At 42.7% G+C, this 14,666-nt stretch overlaps 1 protein-coding gene across 1 annotated transcript in view; it reads right to left on the reverse strand.

The window, feature by feature from the left end:
* The window catches only part of med12 (mediator complex subunit 12), a 39,003-nt gene that overhangs the window by 9,397 nt on the left and 14,940 nt on the right, over positions 1-14,666 (reverse strand). Inside the window, exons 16-26 of the mRNA XM_080007954.1 lie at positions 14,311-14,455; positions 13,590-13,708; positions 11,246-11,389; positions 10,970-11,133; positions 10,098-10,229; positions 8,250-8,477; positions 7,869-8,013; positions 7,160-7,280; positions 1,990-2,097; positions 1,766-1,879; positions 1,259-1,395 (exon numbers count right to left, since the gene is read on the reverse strand). Of these exons, the coding sequence (XP_079864080.1) occupies positions 1,259-1,395; positions 1,766-1,879; positions 1,990-2,097; positions 7,160-7,280; positions 7,869-8,013; positions 8,250-8,477; positions 10,098-10,229; positions 10,970-11,133; positions 11,246-11,389; positions 13,590-13,708; positions 14,311-14,455 (1,557 nt within the window). The remainder of the gene's footprint in view (positions 1-1,258; positions 1,396-1,765; positions 1,880-1,989; positions 2,098-7,159; positions 7,281-7,868; positions 8,014-8,249; positions 8,478-10,097; positions 10,230-10,969; positions 11,134-11,245; positions 11,390-13,589; positions 13,709-14,310; positions 14,456-14,666) is intronic.

The following is a 14,666-nucleotide window of genomic DNA, read 5'->3' on the forward strand; positions in this document are numbered from 1 at the left end:
TACATCAGAAATAACTATAAAAAAAAATAAAAATAAAAATCAATAAAAAAAATCAATAAAAAACAAGCTTTAGGTCAGAATTTAGCTCATAATCAAGCCTCCAAACTCATGAGTTATGCAGAGCAGGCATTCGGGAGCTGGGTGTTGATAAAAACAGAACTTCAAGGGGTCACTTCACCTCTTTCACAGGACCAGAACACCACATGCCAGAACGTTCTGAGGGGGATCCGTTTTTTTTTTAAGTCCCCCGAGAACAGAGGCCAGAGCGGCCATCTGGACTACTGGCAAACACTCTTGCACATTTGGGCTCCCGTTTGACATAAGCGAAAACTGCCACCGGAAGCCATTTCACCCTCATTTCCCTATGTGTGAGTCAGAAAAGTTAGATTAAAGAGTTCGGTTTAAATTTGTCAAAAAATGATATTAAAGAGATCAATAAGAGAGTCCTATTGTTTGTACTCCGGTTTCCTGCAGGTAAGGTAAGAGTGAAAAGTAATAGTTTTTAAGACCTTTTTAAAGGGTCAAACAGGGCAGGTGATGAACTACATGATTCTATGAATTGTTATAAGAACAATTTCACAATTTCAAAGCTAAGTGATAAGGTACTGGAATAAATCCAACCTCTCTACAGGTAAGTATATAGTATATATAAGTATAAAGTGAGTTGGGTACATCAACTGTAGAACGGGGCCCAGTTGATCAAAACGTTTAATCTGGATCAGAATGATCCTGATTTGGCAATCCCATGTTTTGCTATCCAGGATCAGGTAATCCACCTTACTTGTGTGTTGTTTTTTCAAAGCAACATTTGATTGGATCATCCTGATCCAGATTCAGACTTTTCAAGATTACCAGATCCTGATTAACGGTGCTTTAAGCCTCATAGCCCCACATTGAGAACTAAATAAAAAAATTATACAAATTCTCATATTTTGGTCAACCTTATTAGGGGTCCAGCCCACAGGGGTAATATCAGAAATGGTCACTCTGATGCAGAGGAACTTGGATACTAACTTATTTTGACACCATACAATCAATCATGAAATGTTTATTTTGAAATGAAGACCTCATAAATACAAGGTTGAGAATCCTTAATAACTTTTAAGGCCTAAAATTTGTAAAAATAATTTTAGGACATAGGACTTTTAAAAAGGACCTGCAGGCACCCTGTTAGTTGAAAGAAAAGTTGGACACCAGGGTGGCTTTCACGGAAGACTAAGTTAGTGATCACTTTGATTGTGACGACTGGCACGCTCACCTGCTGGCAAATGCTCTTCAGCACGTATTTAGCGTACACATCCAGGCTGGCCGTTTCAATTGAGACAGTGCGCCCCCCAGATACGTCGTCATGGCCCGCGGGATGAGAGAGTCCCGAGCCCCTCAGCTCTGCATCACCTTTAAAAAAAAAAGTATATTCATAATGATATTAATAATAGATAGCGAGGGGAATTAAAGAATGTATAATCGATAAGCCTTAAACTCTTTTCATATACATGATCTGGTGAATGTTGGAGGTAATTTCTAAAAGGACCACACACAAGAATGTCTGTGGGCTTATAAAGTAATTAAAAGCAGGCTAAGCACTGGGGTTTCACACCAAGGGGTATATATATTTTAATCCCATCTCAATTCTAGTTCATATCTTTTTTTCTTCTCCCCCAACACTCAGATGATTAAACCTGAAAAGGGGACGGATAGGACAGCTCGATCAAGGTCAAATTAGAAATATAGTAAAATATAGTAGTGAAACTAGAAACGTCCTTACCAAGCATGAAGACGGCCTTGAGGACAGCAAACACTGCTCCCACAACTATGCTGTTTTGAGAAGCAGCAAGGAGATGACGATCACATGAAGACCGGATCCCAACTGAGGATTTATCTGTTTTAAAAAATGTGATGTGACAAGCTCAAATGATTATATGGTCACTACTGGAACACAGGACACAATACAGCGTCACATATAGGAGGGTTGGTGGCTGCACTGGCTACCTGGCTTCCCATCCTGTGGGACCGGATTGCGCTGGGGCGTCTTGAACAGGTGCAGCAGGATCCTGCAGGTGAGTCTGGCACCGGGTTCAGAGTCCTGCTCACTGCAAGCTGGGGAGGGTAGGATATGCATGAGAACAATGGCTCTCAACAGGTTCCAGGGAGTCCCCAGCAATATTTTAACATTACAAACATTAGAGAATGTACAATTATGACTGTTTTGATCGTTGTAATCACTGTGATCTCCATAACTTTATTATATACACAGGTATTCAGGATGGACCGTACTGACCCAAATATAAGATGGCCCTGAAAGACAAGCCCCCCTTTTTCAAGACCCCTTTTTGTAAAAATACTTTTTGAAGACCAAATCTTGTTTTATTAAAGAAAATAATTTTATTTTAAAATAATGATAAGGCAGCATGCAGTCAATACGGAATGTGCGAAGATTGATTGCGTCTGAGTCGGTCACACTATGGCGAGTGCAAATGAGGCTGACACACCGAGCTAGAAGACCCGCCTGCTTCTTTTAAATCAGCTGCGTGGGAAAATTCCGGGTTCACATTGAACTACAACAGCAGTGGTGGATTGGAGGGGGACTGTGTGTCAGCATTGTTCGACAGTTGTAGGGTACTGTATATGTGCGTAAATGAAGTGAAACACTCCTGCTAATGCACAAGTTTAATTTTTTATTATTGTACCGTATATTGACCTTTAAAAGTCTAGACCCTGAATATAAGACGACCCCACCTTTCCAGACGCATTTCCAGGAAAAAAAAAAACGCTTCTTATATTCGGGTCAATACTGTAATATCTAACAATAACATGCTTGTTCTCAGATTGTGCTCCCAGAGACATAATCGTATCAAATGGGATTCGTGACCTAAAGCCTATTAAATTGAGGGCCCATGAAAATGGCTGAGAATCAATAGATTAGAATGTTAGATCTATTAAAAAAACAAACAAAAAAAAACAAAAAACCTGCGCATAACACATAACTGAGCTACACATTTTTACACTGAGGCTACATAATCCAGAAACGAATTTTAAAGCCTGTCCTAGATAGACATCCAATCAGCTGAAATGAAGTGGCGTTTTCATAGCGCCGTTGTGAAAGAGGGCATTAGAACAAAGCAGCAGAAGATTGCCGTCGGCATTTGGCATGGCATAGTAGGCCGATGAAACGACAGCATGCCTGAATGGGGCTTTATCTTCGAGCTGGGAGAAACAGAGTAACGGTTGCGAGAGAGAAAAGAGAGAGGGCGGCAGCTCTCTCTGGCCAGTGCACAAAGTAAACATGGACTCGATGGACCGACATCAAACGCCACGTTCGAGGGGTAATGTATTATAAAGCTCGGTGTTGCCGAGCAGACAGGCTGCAATACACCGCAAACCCAGTTCCAACAGACCCGATGGCTACGATATTAAATATAGACGCTTTGAAGGAGGTCTGGATATGAAGAGAAGAAAATCACATTTCTTATAAAGTCATTACAGGCAAGGGTTTTAAGGGGGGGGAAACAAGCTGTGGTAAACTATAAAGAGAACAGTGTGAGAACTTGCAGACCTGCCAACCCTGGGAAAATATTTTGAGTACTACAATAGTGTCACAGGGAGTCTCCGTAGCCTTTGAGTTACTGCAGATAGATGACTCCATCAGTAGTTTCCCTCTGTAGCCGCCTGGTAACGAGGCTAATCACATCGTATGCGAGCTGAGTGTACGCTCAGCTATGGATTTCAAATTTTTTGAAAGTCTGATCTGCCGATTTCGGCTCATTGTATGTTCATAATGTTACCAAGTTTCAATATAATACGATCTGTAACGCTCACTGATTTTTAGTAGGACACAACATATGACTAACATGGAAATTTCCAGTTCAAACTTCAACTGAGTCTCTTTCACATTTAAGTGTAAATATACCTTTCTATTATATTTATATGGTACTTACAATCCAAAATAAATTGCAAAGATTGTGAAAAATAAAATAAAAATAGATTAAAAAAAACAACCTACACACACACACACACACACACACACACACACACACACACACACACACACACACACACACACACACACACACACACACACACACACACACACACACACACACACACACACACCCTGGAATTTTAACTGCAATTGCCAACAGCACACATTGAACACTGGGGTTTTCTGGTGAGGCGGGGCACTGGTGGGTTGGCGTGGGGGTGTTTTTGGCCGGGGGGCAACCAGGTACCAGCCGGGTTCGTGTCTTGGCGGCTTGCGCCTGGTGGTTTCTGGCATGCTGCGATCAGGCTGTGGGCCTTTGCTCCTGCTGCGTGGCTTCTCTGCAGCGGGTGCCCCGGGTGGTGGAAGGCCCACATATCTGCCAGCCTGCTAGCGTCAGCGAGGGGGGCTGACATCCATGTGCCCTGTGCTGAGCACACTCCGTGGATGGGTGCTCGCGGCTGGATGGGGCGGGCCTCGCCCTTGCGTGCTGCGCGGGTGGGCATGGGGGCACTGCTGGCTCACCTGTGGGGCGGGCAATTCGGGCAGGGTGTGGGACCTTCCGCGCCTGTGGCTGTGTCTTGTGCCTGCACATGGGGGTGGGTTGTTTGCAAGGCGGAGTGCTCAGGTCTTTCCTGCAGCTGTGGGGTGTCTGTATGGCCGTGGGTCTCATGGGGGGCTTCGGGGGCTTTTTCGCTGCTTGGAGGCGCAACGATATAATACCGACCTTATACTCCAGAACCAATTGGGACAAGTCCTGTTCCACCGGTCACCGGTGGACACTTCACTCACACATACAGGCGGTCTCATCACAGGCACACACACACACACACACACACACACACACACACCACCAGCACCAGCTTTGAACACACCCCAACACCCTCCTGGTTACATTCCTCAACTTTCCTCACTCATTTACTGCCATAACCATGACAGGAAGAGGCCAGGTTCCCAATTGCTGTTCCAGTTTTCCTGGACTTAATTAACTGTTTTGGTCTTAAGTTTATGTTTTTCCATGTAGATGTTGTTGTTTGTTTCTATGTTTATGTTTTTCCATGTACATGTTGTTGTTCGTTTCTGTTTGTTTTTCCATGTACATGTTGTTTGTTTCTATGTTTATGTTTTTCCATGTACATGTTGTTTGTTTCTATGTTTACTTTTCTCACCTGTGATGATTCTCCCCCTCTTGGAGGTGTGATTAGTTGTTTATTGACCAAAACATAATAAGATGGTTCTCCAAAGAGGGGGATTGGAGGTGGTTCTGTGTAATAAAAAACTGTGCTCTTGTCATCCTACAGGTCGTCCACAGGACAGAGTTATTGCAGAAGTTCTTGATGATTATAGAATGAATAAAGAGTTGCATTGCAGGTTGAGAAGTTGAACTCCACTTGCAGACTAACTCTGTCCTTGATACAATGGCATACAAATACTCTGTGTTGTATGCCCAGCATGCTGACAGCACTGGTTAAAAAAAAAAAGAAAAAGAAAAAAGAAGAAGAATCTGATATATCTGACACTGATCGGCTGACCACCAGTTATGGCTGATCAAGCTGAAAACCAATCGGTGCATCTCACGTTTTATATGTTAACATTACGGTCACATTGTGCTTGCTTATTACTCCCCCACTTCCCATTTTACCTCACCAATGCAGCGTTACACCTCGGTGGATAAAGAAAGTCCCGCTGTGCTGTGTATCAGTGGATGTTGAGTGAGTGAGAGGAGAGGGAGGGGTTATAGAACCATAGAACCACAAGCACATAGTGTGCATAGTGTGGAGTGGCGATAGTGGCGCCGCCCCTAGCGGTCGCCTGCGCCGGCGCTCCGGTTGACGACACCGTGGTCGTGGGCCTGATCACCGACTGCGATGAGAAGGCCTACCGCGAGGAGGTGGCTGACCTGTCACTCTGGTGCCAGGACAACAGCCTCCACCTGAACGTCAGCAAAACCAAGGAGCTGATTGTGGACTTTAGGCGTGGATCACAATCGAGGACGCACGCGCCCTTGTGGATTAATGGGACTTCTGTCGATAGGGTGAGCAGCTTCAGATATCTGGGAGTCCACATCACAGAGGACTTAACATGGACTGTTCATACAGACACTCTGGTGAGAAAGGCGAGGCAGCGTCTCTACCACCTCAGGCAGCTGAGGAAATTCCGGGTCTCGGTGAGGATCCTCAAGTCCTTCTACTCTGGAGCAGTGGAGAGCATCCTGACAGGCAACATCACTGCCTGGTTTGGGAACTGTACTGCCCAGGACAGGCGGGCCCTGCAGAGGGTGGTGCGTTCAGCTGAACGTACCACTGGAACTACCCTCCCCCCCTTGCAGGAGTTATACACCAGGAGGTGTAGTAGCAGAGCCCGTAGGATCATGAAGGATCCTCATCACCCCAACAACGGACTGTTTCAGCTGCTGCGGTCAGGCAAGCGCCTCCGCAGTCATGCAGAGAGAACAGAGAGACTGAGACGGAGTTTCTTCCCTCAAGCCATCAGAACTGTAAACGCTGACCTCACCAGGGGTCCTAACTGAGCCATGCACTAGGCTCCACTACCTACTGTACTGTATGTAGCATACTGTACCGCATACTGTATCACTGTTCAGGGTTGTTCGTGATGCCGTATTGCTGCGCCGTACTGTTGTATACTGTGCTGTATTATCCCAAACACTACCTCACACTATTCACATTCACATGCCACTTTAATTCACATGCCACTTTAAATGCACATGTCTGTATATACATAGCCATATTCCTTCAACCTATTCCATTTTATTTCAATTTATTTTTTATTGTATTTTATTCTATATATTTTTTATCTTATTCTATAAGTATTCCACTTACTGTATTACGTTTTAGGAGTCAGTTAGATTAGAATTAGATTCCTATTAGAAAGGAATTTTCTACTTTTTATTTTATTTTATTTTTGTACTTTTTCCTAGGACTTATTGTGTGCTATCACCGGGTGCGTTGCATTACATTTCACTGCATATATGTATGGAAGTATGTATATGTATGTGACAAATAAAAATCTTGAATCTTGAATCTTGAACAAGGTCATAGCATCTGGTTCAATCCGAGGGATGTAATTTGTTTCCGTAATTGAATAACAATAAATATATACTGTATATATAAATATATACTGTGTTTCATCTCTAAAATGAAATCACTGATCAGGTTTTCTTACCTGCATTAAGGAGGGAGGGGATGGCGACACAGCGAACCAGGTCCTCGAGAAGCAGGCACTGTCGAGCGATGAGGATGGCCACGAAGGTCGCCAGAGAATCATGGAAGGACAAGTCACTCACCTGAGGGAGAGAACATTGAATAGTAAAAACAATAGAAAGTACTTCTATAGAATTTAGGGCCGTTTTGCTTTGAATGTGAGATAAATTGTAATTAATATTTCACATCTTCAAATTCCAGAAATACATGCTGTTGCAATTCCCACAGCTGCAGAGTAGCTGCAAAAGGCAGCATGCGTGCTTAGAGTTATCAAAATGAATAACACGTTATATTTTTAAATTGATTCCCTAACGCATTAACTTTAACGGCTCTTATATAATAATAATAAAAAATAATAATCATCACATGCTGTGCGAAGAGGGAATATCTCCAAGATTAGAACATGAGTGAACATCAGAATCCCAAGTCACAGAGCTGTCAGGTGGGAAGCGTAACAAAAAGGGCATTGTCATTGACATTAACAGGCATTTAGCAGACCCTGCTACCCCGAAACATTATTGAAATTTTGTCTTTTTGGCGACAGCATAATACCCTGAGAATGGTAGACCGTTAGTGCAAAGAAAACAATGGCAAGGATCAAATTAATACACCAAGACTGTTATTATACAGTCAAGGAGTGTAATGTAATCAGGATTGTTTGGGACACTTGCATCCACATTGCAGAGCAGGTCGTTGAAGCCACAGTTGCCGTTGTTAGAGGAGCAGCACAGGGCCTTGAGAATGCCGAGCCACTCAGCGCTGAGAGAGCGACAGTAAGCCGTCAACTCCGCACACAGGATCCCAATGTCATTCACCCTGGAGACAAGAGGTGAGAAGTGATGCTTAAGTTATAGTCAAAGTTTATAGCTTATTTATTGCATAAAAAAACAAACAAACAGGATAGACAGTTAGAAAAAGTAGAATAAAAGAACATTGGAAACAAAATGTGCTGTAGAGACAAAAAATATCCAAGCAGCTTATCAAGTGGCTCTCCCATGGAATCACCAAAAAGAAATAAAATAAAATAAATCATAATTGAGCAAAGAACGTACCTCTCAGGATCACGGTGGTCCACGCAGACATCCATGAGCACGTTGCATACAAAGCTGTAGCGGTTGGCCGGGCTGTCGTTGAGCCTCTTTCCCACAATGGAGTGGTTGAAGTTGTGAGCTGAAGGGTTGGCGATGGCCTCCATCATGAACACGGGATCCCACAGCATGTTGGAGTCCGACGGGTCGATGTTGCAGTAGATGGAGTTCTTCACCTTAGAGCAGAACTCGCTGGGAGTGCCCATGGGAAAAGAGAGGCAGGTTCTGAGGGCAATTTATCAAGAGAGAAGGGCAGGTGTTCTGTACTTGTTTGGAGTGTCGAGGGGCCCAACATGTGTTGCTATTTATCACGATACGAAAAAGTGCAGTGTACACACTGCAAAGACGTGCAGGGTTTCCCCCAGTGCATTGCAAGCCCGGCGGCCTGCCGCACACACACACACACACACACACACACACACACACACACACACACACACACACACACACACACACACACACACACACACACACACACACACACACACACACCGTGAATAGCCCTTCCTCTCCGTACTCTGAATCAAAACAAGATCACGCAATGGATGTTTTAAACATCCCGTTGGGTTGGCGTACCGAAACCCGGGACCACTATGGCACCGGTTCCTATACGGTCAGTATCTCCCGGGCCGAAATCGCAACCCAGTTTTGGGTGCCATGCCCGAGCTGCCCCACTGAAATGTCTGCCCTCCGGTGCTCTGATACCGCCACAGCCTTCACTAACATTATCGTTTAGAGCGCACGCTTTAAATCCCTGTATGACACGTCCCGCTTACCTCTCCAGTGTGATTTGACTTGAGGCGGGTCATAAAAGTTTTCACAATCGTTAACGTCCGGTTCATACAAACTGTCAGATATTTGTTAACATGTAACATATGAAGGTAGTATATGAAGGACAAATGGGGTTAGTCAAAAAAAAAACGAACCCATAAAAAAATCTCTGAAATAGCCCCGCTGCAAATATAAGAATAACAAAAAAGATAGCCCCAGATCTACTCATCTGTCATTCGGATCAAACATTAAAGGGGACCTATTATGCTTTTCCTTATTTTATGTAATCTATATATAATGTAACCATGTCGGATGTTCATTTTAGACGTGGCCAAAGTGTCAAATAATGAGACAATGATGATTAAGTGAGCAAAACGTTCAGGCTTCCAACCACTCTGAGCGCTCGGTTTGTTCAGATGTTTGTTTGAGGATTGATATGGTAATCCTGAAACCATGCTCAAACGCTATTGACTCATATTTTTATCCTCTAAACGCCCAGCGCTCCTAACCCTCCCGTAAATACAATTACAACAAGATCGCAGATTGTTCAGTTCTTATTGATAAGACAAAATCTTAATTGATCAAATTCTTACAAACAATTAACCGATAGTAGATTAACTGTTAACATCCCTATTTAGATGTATTTTATTTGACTCAATTTCCTGATTGAACAACACGGAAAAACACCCCCTGCCACTAGGCCTCACAACTTTTTCTGGAAGAAACCCTGACATGAGATACTTTGAGATGAGGGTGATGTTTGGTCTCGTAGGACAACAGAACCAGACATCACAACTCCTTGTAAAGTAAAGCGACTCCCAAAAAAAAAAAAAAAAAAAGGCTGTTCAGGGTTTGAGGGAGGCTACGCTGTATCACCATCCAACATTGTTAAGGCTATCTAACTCCATTACTGGTCAGAAATAACTTTGACTTAATTTACTACAATTGTAGTTAAGGGACTTTTGCAGCACACCATACTGTATGACATACATATTTGTTCTACTGGCACACAGTTTTCAGAAAACTTGGAAACTCTTGTACCTGAAGATCTCTCCGAACTTGCTCTTGAGGTGACTGCAGGAGGTGTAGAGGTCGTACAGGTAGGCCAGAATGCAGCGCTCTGCAGAGGAGCAGTCCGCTGGGTTCACCCCCGACTTCACCACGATGCGCAACCTGATGTTCACAGACAAAGACGATCAATTTGGAAAAGGCCTGATGAGCCGATGACAAACAAGATTGTGTCGTCAGCATAGAAGGGGACACGGCAGTACTGAGTAGGGATGAGCAGGATCTCATGATTGGATCCCATTTTGATAGAAAAGGGTCACAATACAGTTCTATATCAATATATTAACATTTTATACATAATGAGAGTTGCTACCTGCTTTTCAGAATTAGATTAGATTCAACTAATTGTCATTGCCCAGAGTACAAGTACCAAGGCAACGAAATGCATTTCTCTGCATTTTACCCATCCTAGTAACCGATGTATCTAGGAGCAGTGGGCTGCCATATAGCGGCCATATATGGCATATACACTCTGACGTGGACAAAAATACTCCATGGAACAAATTTTAATAGAAACACAGAACACATTACTTATGGTATTGTATAGAATTTTTATGCATAAAGAAAGAAACTTAATATGAAATAAATAACACATTGCATTTAAAAAAGTAAAACGAAATCTCAAATAACAATAAAGTGCTTTTTTGTTTTATCTGACCGGTGTGTATTAAAACAATGAAAGGTTGAAATTAGTACATTTGTGACTCTGGTGACCCAACAAGATCACAATTTGCTAGAACAAAACAGAAATTGAAACAACAGAAAGGAATTGATTTTTTCAACCCAGCCTGAGTCAGAATGTATAAACAAAACAATAAAAATAAATAAAAATTAAAATGTCTCACCCATCAAAAACCTGCGCGGTCTGCTCAGGGTTGAGGATGAGGCAGGAGTGGTATCTTCTCAGGACGGCGACGATGCAGAGACACAGGCCGGTGGTGTAGCTGCCCACCAGGCTGGACGACTTCAGCAGCAGCTCGGCCTCCACCAGACTCAGCTCATTCAGCAACTGGAGAAAATACAACAATGTCAGGAAAAAAACAAAAGCCGACAGGCGTGAAAACGAGTTCATGTGAACGCACACTGTCAATATCAAATGTCAAAATAGTTGCTGTTGTTACCTGAATAGCAAAGTCTATGAGGCCGCTGATATTGAGGGAGTACTCCATGAGGTCAAAGATGAACTGGATGTGCTGGACCAAGGGCAGGTGGTAGGACATCCCTAAGGCAAAGCTGGTTATCTGCTCCAGAACATTCCTGGACACCTGGATGCGAAATATAAGCAACCGAGAGCCACGTGTTAACACATTGACAGAAATTAACAGATTCTAGGATTTTTATGTTTTTCCAAGGATTTTTGGCTCTCAGCTTGAGTGAGGTCAGGGGCATGCATTGGCTCCATTAGCAGGCTAATAGATATCCTTTCGAGTCAGAGAGTTGCAGGAAAGAGTCCCTAAACCTGGAAATGTTATAATTTTTGCCGTTTACAGTTCCCTTGTCTCAACGTCAATGGGTTTTTTGAATGGGTTTTTGGTGAGATGCCTAAAATAAGGTCTGTGGTTAACACAAGCTTGAGAGATTTTCACGTTTCATGACGTTGAAGTCATGCGATCGTGGTGTAGTTAGTTTATCACCTAATTGCATTTACACTTCAAAAAAGCATAAAAGTGGTGTTCATTTGTGAAGATTATCTTACTGAACAAAAAATGTAAGTGTCAAACTTTTTTGTTTGCCACAGAGCTTATTTTCTGCAATAATCCAAAATCCAACGGAATAATCCCACTGGCTTTTTGTCGAGGGAACCAGAGCGATGTTAACTTCCGGGGTGGCCTACAAAAAGACGTCATCCCTGCAGCACTCTATAACCCAAGAACTGTGCGTGTGTGTGCCGGGACACAGAGGCTGGAGAGTGACAGATGGAGCAGCAGAGCACACAGAGTGGCGCATGGACAAAGCTCATTCACTTGCACGCACAAAGTGGATGTATGTGAATGAATACTTGCAGCATTAAAAAAAAAAAAAAAAAAAATGAAATAAGAATAATAAAGTCTGCTGTAACACTGCATATTTTTTTCGAATGATAATTTTCAGATTGAAACGTAAATCTTTTTACAATTCCAATAGCATTTGAATATCTAACCATTGTTTGACAGCACTAGTGTGTGTGTGTGTGTGTGTGTGTGTGTGTGTGTGTGTGTGTGTGTGTGTGTGTGTGTGTTCGTCATTAAGTAAATAAATTGGAGAATGTGTATAAAAGTTTTGGGTTATTCCAAGCTTGGGTAAATAATCAGGAATTAGACTGTACAACAGAGTGCTGCAAACTCTGGGGCGAATTCACAAAGAATGGTTTGTGGCCGCTAATAGCACCATGGATTGCGCCCACTATCTGTGCCGTCTTAGCGTCCGGTTCACAAAACATATTGCGCTAATGATATGCCAGCGCAAACACACCCATAAAGTTTTGCTACTGAGTGCAGTTTGCCCTTGAATTGCATCTGATCACAATTATCCATGTCGCAAAGGAGAGTATTTACGCATTCATGCCACTGCTCTACACTTGAATTAGGAATTATCAGTCCTAAATAGAAAACTTGTAATTGTCAGAGAGTAGTTATGATGGGTGATTTAAAGTCATTAATGAAAACGTAAAATTGTAAAATTGTTTAGGTGCAGTGACTATAAAACATTTAAATAGTATAAGTAAATCAATGATAAAACATACTCTTCCCACACAGTTTATTTATTGCATAAATAAAATGTGTGTTCTAGTTCTCACTGAATCTTAAGATTACAATGTAGAAATGATGACAGCTAATTTAATATATTTCACTCGATGGCCGCCGCACGCCTGTGGAGCTGTCCATGGTCCTGAGGTTCGATGCCAATTCTGACCATTTCATCGCTATTCCCTATAACTTTTAGCTGCCTTTTCAACATCTTATGAGTTTAATAAGAACTATAGAACAGTTTTTGTCAATGCGTGTAACGCCTTTTTTCTACAAAGTGTCAACAAGTTGCTTTTGAAGTGTGTTTTGAAAACCAGGGACTTCTACCCGTTCCACTACCTACAGATGCTGTGACAGTTATAATAATGCCAAAATATTACTTACAGATCACTGGAAAGTCTGGGCGTGACACCCCTTATAAATGCAGACGGTAACCCTAACTGCGTGTGGCTATTAGAGCCGGTGTTTGTGAATAGGACGCTATCTGCAGCGAGGCTTGCTGCAAATAGCATAATACCTCATTTACATATGCTATTTGCGTGGCAGCACAATTAGGATTGCATTTCAGCGTTTGTTGGTGCTTTGTGAATTAGGCGCACTTTTTCTGTTATTTAATTTAGCGGCCGCAAAAGCTGCGCCATCGTTTTGTGAATTCGCCCCTCAGTTAGTCATTCACACCAGGCCTCCAAAACATGTCTTAAGTTGAAATTCACAACATTTAGGAGTGCACTGGTCTGACCTGAGAGGTGACCTGGTGCTGATCAAAGTGTGATAGGTGCTGGAATTTGGAGAAAATATCTTCTGCAGTGGGGAAGGCCTCTGGCTTACTCCTCTTCCGCTTCTGCCCTTCCTCCCCACCTTAGAAAGAAAGAGGTGAACAGCAAGAATGAAAAAGACGTCAGCCGAGTGTGTGCTATCTTGTCTCCAGGTTCCTTCAATTTAAAGCTTCACTGCATAAGAGGCTGTGAAGGCACCAGGAACCGGAATGGAAGGGAAGTCAAACATTGCAGGGACTTGCTAATGTGGCATAGGAACGCCTCAATCTACTCTATTCTAATTTATGCCTTAGATAAAATGCCTGTGAATCATTCATAGCTATTAGCATTGAAATTGGACAGAATGACCACTGAGTGACAGAGGAAGAAAGACTTGTTTTCTGAACAGGAAAAAAGTAGAATAGACGAAATAAAATTACTAGTCAACTTCAGAGGTGTTGAAATGAAAAAAAAGGTGTGCCAACTCCACCCGCATAATGCTGCACACATAAACAAGTGCGACAGAAATACTATGTTCCTTAATATTAAAAAAACAATATCTGTGTAATAAGCAGCAATTTCTTGCTGAAGGGGGGGAAATTAAACAGACATCACAACTCAAAATCTCTATCCACCATTAAAAAGTGCAACGGTGAAAAGCAGGTCCAAAAAGACAGAACTAGCAGTGAAATAAAAAATCATTACCCGTCTCTGCTGTGCTTTTGCGGTTGAGCACCTTCAAGATGTCTTTGGTAATTTTCTTGATGGCGTGTCGCGCCTCGTCCCTCTGCTTGCCGACGCCGTACAGCACCACCAGCCGCTGGTTGCACTCATGGCTGGCGCTCTCCTCCTGTGGCCCAGTACACAGGAGACCTCATGTAGAAACCACAGACACTAAACTGTCCCCCAGACACACTGTTCATACATAGAGCTGAGAAATCGATGTTCCTTTTACATGTGCAGTGTGTAAAGCAGCTGTTGTGATAATAACTAAAAACCATCATACCGTACTGCTCATCAAAACCATTTAAATGCTGAACATTACATACTTTTATTTTTGA

This window comes from Zeus faber (genome assembly GCF_960531495.2).
Source record: "Zeus faber genome assembly, chromosome: 10".
In the NCBI taxonomy this organism is placed as follows: domain Eukaryota; kingdom Metazoa; phylum Chordata; class Actinopteri; order Zeiformes; family Zeidae; genus Zeus; species Zeus faber.